Below are 6,000 nucleotides of genomic sequence, written 5' to 3'. Positions count from 1 at the left end.
GACCTCTCAAGCAAGTCAAGCCCACGGTTTTGAGGCCTCAAGTCAAGCCAAGTCCAGGCTCCAGACTTGCTTGACTTGCTTGTGGCCACCTCTGCCATCGTATGATTGGCCCCAGTTGTCCGTGTTGAGGAAGACCCATTCAACACTCTGAAATTGTGGGGAAGCACAAAAAAGCAGAGTTGCGACCGTCAGGATCAAAGACAAAATCGAGAATACCACTGTTGGAGATGAGTATACCAATATTGCTCTGCCCCTGCAATACGTGCAATGTGCACTCACATATAAAACGGTTGAACAATGGGAGGAAAGAGACTCCTCGAATGTTGAACAAGACCGCTGACCACAGTACTTCAGTATAACATAACCATTGCTCCCAGAGGTATGGGTCGTGTCCTCCGAATAAGTGTAGTATCGCGAATATAATCGCGGTGATGAAATTGCACACACTCGCGAGACCCAACCACCAACCTGCTGTGCTGGTGCATGCCGAGATGTAGGATGCAAATGGCGCCCATTCGCGACTTGCGACACGATACGACCAGTAGTATTGCGCACCGGAGTTGGGATAAGCTGATGCCAACTCAGCCATACCAAGCGATACGATGAAGTTGAGGCCGGCAGCCATGATTAAAGTGACCAAGGTTCCTCCGGACGAGGCTTGCGCTAAGCTGACGCCTATTGCCGCGCCGAAGCCATTCCACGTGGCGGTCAGCGCGAAGCACATTGAGAGAAGCGATAGCGGGGAGAAGCGTCGTCTCATCGCAGGCTTGTACCCGAGCGCTTCCAGTTGCCGATCGTCATCGAAGCCGGTCATGTGAATCAGTTCACTCGTCAATGCCTTGCTTGAGGATTCGCTGCTTCGGTAAGCCGGCACTGTCACGCCCATATTCGAACAATTTCTGGCGAGTGCAGAGTGAGCGCATGGAGAATCGTGACAGGGTCATGGATGAGCCGTTGGATGAAAATCAGGACGCTGAGCGTCTTTGCGCAGCCAAACAAGTGTTCGTCAGATCGGATGAGGTTCTTAGACGACTGATAGGATACTTGGTCTTTCTGATGACTAACAAGACACTTGGTCGATTTCTAGACAGAGAGTCAGCTCGCTTCTCCCCGTTTGTCGGAGGGCCGGTCCGATTTGAGCGATTTTTGTATCAGTGAGCATGCACGATTTCAAATCTCCAGGCGTTCAAGCCTGCGGACATTCGCTTTCCCACAACGATGCGAGATGCTGTTGACAACTGTAGTAAGTCTCTTAAGACTTGCAGCAGAGGTTAAGGGTACACAGGAGAATTACGGCACAGCAGGTGTTGGTCAAAGCGGGCTTTCTGTTATTCGCCTCGATGCCTCGAATGGCAATGATTGACAAAATTAATCATTCTTTGCCTGAGGATTTCAAGCTGATAAGGATATCGGAAAGGAGTTCCGTAGTGGTCGGTCTCGCGATGGAATTTTCTCGCAGTTCAACGGGAGGGACGTAGAGTCTTGCATTGATAAATTAGAATAGGATGCATGATCAATCTCCGATTCTGTCCCGTGTAAAACTATGCTCTGATTGATGCAGCTTGACAAAACGACTTGTGCTCCTTGTAGTGGGCGACCTGACAAGGCCGCCCGCAATACTGAACTCCCTTGCACCTACCGCACCGCATTAGCTGCGCAGCCTTTTGTTTGCACTTGGCACACTGGGCTGATGCCGATGACAAGTCTCCCGTTTCCCCATTTCTGCTCTCCAACGTCGTCAAGAAACTTTGGGCTTTCGTTTTCGTCGATCTCAGTACTCGCTGTTCGCCCAGACTGACGTGTGCGGCCGACCATGAATTGCTGCCCGCGGTGTATAATCCTTCAGCAAGTTGCATTTCCAGCTTCTCTAACGGAGGTTCAAAGCTATTTAGAAGCCCAGAGATTGCTTGCACTAAGAATGTAAGAATTTCGTATTCATTTGAGTGGCTAACCATCTTGGATGCAGCATCATTTTCGTGCGATAACATGGCAGCAATTTCTGCTGCATCAAGTCGTTGAATCCGAAGGTAACGAAGAACGCTATCTGGTAGCGGCTCAGCGAGAGTCAGAGTGATAGTAGTGTTAGCTTCAAGCCCGGATGAGACCCAGAGTTTCTCCTTTTGCATAAAGAATGGTGCCATGTGGTGCGTTGCAAGAACGAGATCATAGCTGTCGTTACGATTATCGGGTATGGCGAAGCCGTAGAGACGACAGAGCCGATTGTTAGAAACGGGGCCATAATTTATGAAAACCTGAGTTAACACGTCTTGGTGAGTGCACCGATCTCCAGAGCCAGAAAAAAATTATACCTACTTGGTCTCCTGTATCGTAAATCTTTCCGGCTAGGACGGAAAGATTACCTGACGATGGATCGTAGGTATGGCACTGCACTACATCGGCAGTGTGATTCAACATGTCTGCGAAGGGCGCCAAAAGTCGGATCGACGCCCCGTCATGCAGTCTGAAGTCCATAGCACGACTCCACACGGTGCAGAGCGCCCATTTGTACTGAAAGGTGGTGGTTTGTGGTTAGCAGCTGACTGAACTGTAATACACTGGCAGCTTGCGTACATCGTCGATGGTGAATTTGTTGCGTGGGAACAAATCTTGATGTCGATCAAACAGTCGTGCGACCAATTCCTTGTAGTCAAGCTCGATCTGTTGAATCAGATGTTTTGTGGTAGCATGAAGCGAACTTCCTGAGCAAACATTCAATTCTTTCTCTGAGAAAAAGATGCTCGACGAATAGCTCGTAGGCAGCGCTGCTATATGACTTTGACGGTCATCATATCCCGATGTGCGCGATCTGACAAAGAGAATGTACGTGATTAGAGTGTCATCGATAGACAATGATGGCTGCACGGAGAGCAGCACTGGCCCAAGAAGAGGATCATCATTCGCGTGTTTAACTGTCCAGAGGACGCTATGGGGTATGGTGAAAATATTTTCTCCTTGTTTGAATCGCCGCAGCGTTTTGACACCGCGCCCAGTATCGGGGAAGTCGGCAAGCTCCAAGTTATGCAATCCTGACGCTCCAGATCGTTTTAGCCAACTCTCCATTGCTTCGCAGTGGTTTTGGTTCAACATCCATAGAATTAAGTGAGGTGGAACCCCGCGAATGCGCGAATGCGAAATGAGAGTGATAACTCCCTGCTCGTGAGGCGCACGGGGAAGAGCGGAATATTTCCGTCCCCAGGCGCGTTTGCGCCGGCGGCATTGAAATTGACGAGCCCAGCATACCTTTACCTAACTCTGAGTATCACTGTGAAGGAGCGAAGTTCGAGTGGTCAGATTATTCCAGTTACGGACTTGTCTTGCATCATTTGAGAAACTCTTGAGATTGCTCCACTCACGTTTCTGGGCTTCGGGTCGCTTTTCACGCATGCGGCACACACCGTACAAGGTGTACCATGCATCTAGTATGTCGTTAATCATATGAGCTGCTGTACGAACTTAACTTGTCGTGTACAAGAGGTCATGATCCCCAATTACTTGTTGTGACGTACCTGAGTCTCGGTGTCTCTACCTAAAGTCACCGAGCTCCTGCATCGAGGTTATGATCAAGAGCGCCGTCAGTGAACTAAGCATCATTGTTGCATTTCGGAGTGCTTAGAGTGTTGTTGTATGATTTATGACCTCGTTTGTCGACAACCAAGCCTTTGTACACGGAGCAGCCGTTACGCGGACCTTGATACTTACCACCGACCATAGGATGTAAAAGTCGTCCGTCCCGATACAATTTCATGACGGATATCACGACATAAATCAACATACACACAGCAATAATTTCCGCATCACTTTCTTGTTGAAGCTTCATACTCACTTCTGTAAGCTTGACGCTTCCTGTTACGAGCAGGCGCTCATATCACAATGGTCTCCTGCTGACAATCATGATAGCATAATGAAGACTCAATCAGTGCTCGCTCTCTTTGCCTTCACGGCGAGCGCCTTGGTCGCAGCAGCTCCCATCGCTGAACCACAAGGTTGCTCATCTACCAATCCATGCCAGATGGACAAACGTGAAACTCAGGGCTCTGGCGACGGAGTTCCATTTGGCCTAATTCCATCCAAGAACGGCAAGCGTGAAGCTCAGGATTGCTCCTCTAGCAATCCATGCCAGATGGACTAAGGCATCGCTGGGTTGTAGGCATCCAAGCAGTGTACATGACTGGACGATCGCGAGGCTGGAAATGTATGAGACGAGAAGCAGCAGACTGGCGTGTTCATTAGCTATTACATGTCATTGTCAGTCCAATATCAAACACACCCCTAGTTAAGCAACTGCAATGAAGTCGACCAGTTAACCAGTTAGTCTATAGGGCTCATACCTGGGTATCTTCTACCAGGACGGATGACGAGATCTACGTTCAGACCATTCTAACACGAGCGGGAATAGGTCGGAATATCTGCCACACGTCACGTAAGGCCTTGCGGGCTGCTTCAGGACGGGTTCCGAGATTGGAAACCTAGCAGAAGAATCCTAGATGGCACATAATTGTAAGGTCGCGTAGCTTCGTCTTAGAGCTGCTTTTCAATGGCATCGTACGATACCGTATCCTGGCGCTTTCTTAGAACGGAATAGACAATTTCCGAGGATCACCTCGTAAGTTTTCCAGGACTGTCGACTTCACATGCGGATATTGCTGCGCGCCCTCAAATGAAGACATGGCGTGTGCTTTTCTGTCCACGATGAGATCATTATCGGCGACTCCAAACGGATCGTTCATCGTTATACCTTGTCTCTCATTCCAGCCCTCATGAGTGATACGCATGAGCTTGCAACGTCGACAGTAAGGACAGACAATGCGGCAGGATAGTCCCGAAGCTGTGTTCGACGCGTTTCCTGGTATGACTTGAGTCGCCGAACGGATACCTCACCAAAACGCCACCGGTCTTTTAGGATCGCCGCGAATTGCTCTTCGGTGTCTTGGAGGCATGCAGCCGAGACCATTGCATCACGTTCGTTTGTGGTATGCACGCATGCCAACATAGTCAATTCTTATACTGTCCACACATCATAGAGTTTCATCGTCTTTCTCCCCTCATGAGCCGAGGGAAAGCTTGCTACAATGAGACATGTGTAAATATCTCTGCATTGCAGCTCGCTCACTGCCATGATGGTAACGGTGATGATGACGATTGTGATTCTCGAACTTCCACTCGGCCCAAGCTTTTCGTCTTCGCCCTCTGACTCTGACGAAGCATTAGTATCAAAATACTTGGAGCAGCTTCGAATCTTGTCTACCATGGATGTTTGCCAGGCCAACCATGAAGACGTGCTGTTCGTTGCGTGTTACAGGATGATCAGACGTTGACACCTCAGGTTGCCATAATCCTTTCGTCAGCCGCACAATGGCGCTTTACTGCTTTGGGGAAAGATCAGCATGACTAATCGGGCTGTGTTGACGCACGTGAAAGACAACGTCACCCAGCATTCCGCGGTCAGCTCTAGAGAATTACATAACCGCCATTATCCGCAGATTATCTTCGCTGCATAATTTTTCCAAGGACTGAGACGACGTGTCGTCTAATATTCATCCTCGATATCATTTCCTCTTTATTCCTTTTCCTTATCGAATACCTCCTCCGCACGGAATCATAGATATAACGGAAAGATCGTGGCGAACGCTTAGACAGAAGAAGCAGAAGTACCAAAGGACCAAACAAGCGCCAGGCCCACAACGGAATTGCGCGCTTGACAAGATCACGCGACAACCAGGAGACTTCATATTAGATGAAGTGAACCAACAAAAAGACGACACCCTGATCCCATGTCCTCGTCACAATTACAACGTCCCGTGCCCGGCACGCCGCAAGTCATATCACCCACTCCGCCCGAGTCGTCATCTACCGGCGGTGGCAGTGACGGTTATTTCGCGCCCAAGACTCGCTCAAAAACTTCCAGTGAGCGAGCCAACAAAACCGCATCTTCGAACTCAAGGAACGATAAGGACTTGAACAGGAACCGCGGCCGCGATCGGGGCGCGCATCAACATCAAG

General features: G+C 49.4%; 3 protein-coding genes across 3 annotated transcripts in view; 1 reads left to right on the top strand and 2 right to left on the bottom strand.

The window, feature by feature from the left end:
- Positions 1–814, bottom strand: part of K489DRAFT_317217 (uncharacterized protein) — a gene marked incomplete at both ends in the record, with an annotated part of 4,823 nt that extends 4,009 nt beyond the window's left edge. The window contains 2 exons of the mRNA XM_033601220.1: positions 90–245; positions 280–814. Of these exons, the coding sequence (XP_033461735.1) occupies positions 90–245; positions 280–814 (691 nt within the window). The remainder of the gene's footprint in view (positions 1–89; positions 246–279) is intronic.
- A 727-nt stretch (positions 815–1,541) lies between these two features.
- K489DRAFT_316569 (SET domain-containing protein) lies at positions 1,542–3,060 on the bottom strand (the record flags this gene model as incomplete). Its single annotated transcript, XM_033601173.1, has 3 exons — positions 1,542–2,252; positions 2,314–2,508; positions 2,572–3,060. 3 exons carry the CDS (start codon positions 3,058–3,060, stop codon positions 1,542–1,544), a joined length of 1,395 nt encoding a protein of 464 aa, XP_033461734.1.
- Positions 3,061–3,747: 687 nt separating this feature from the next.
- K489DRAFT_379132 (uncharacterized protein) lies at positions 3,748–4,246 on the top strand. Its single transcript, XM_033604579.1, has 2 exons — positions 3,748–3,827; positions 3,898–4,246. The coding sequence occupies exon 2, from the start codon at positions 3,902–3,904 to the stop codon at positions 4,127–4,129; it is 228 nt and encodes a 75-aa protein (XP_033461733.1). The 5' UTR covers positions 3,748–3,827; positions 3,898–3,901; the 3' UTR covers positions 4,130–4,246.
- Positions 4,247–6,000: the final 1,754 nt, after the last annotated feature.

This window comes from Dissoconium aciculare, assembly GCF_010015565.1.
Source record: "Dissoconium aciculare CBS 342.82 unplaced genomic scaffold K489scaffold_4, whole genome shotgun sequence".
In the NCBI taxonomy this organism is placed as follows: domain Eukaryota; kingdom Fungi; phylum Ascomycota; class Dothideomycetes; order Mycosphaerellales; family Dissoconiaceae; genus Dissoconium; species Dissoconium aciculare.
The sequence above is the reverse complement of the archived record's forward strand: the minus strand, read 5'-3'. Positions and strand labels throughout refer to the sequence as shown.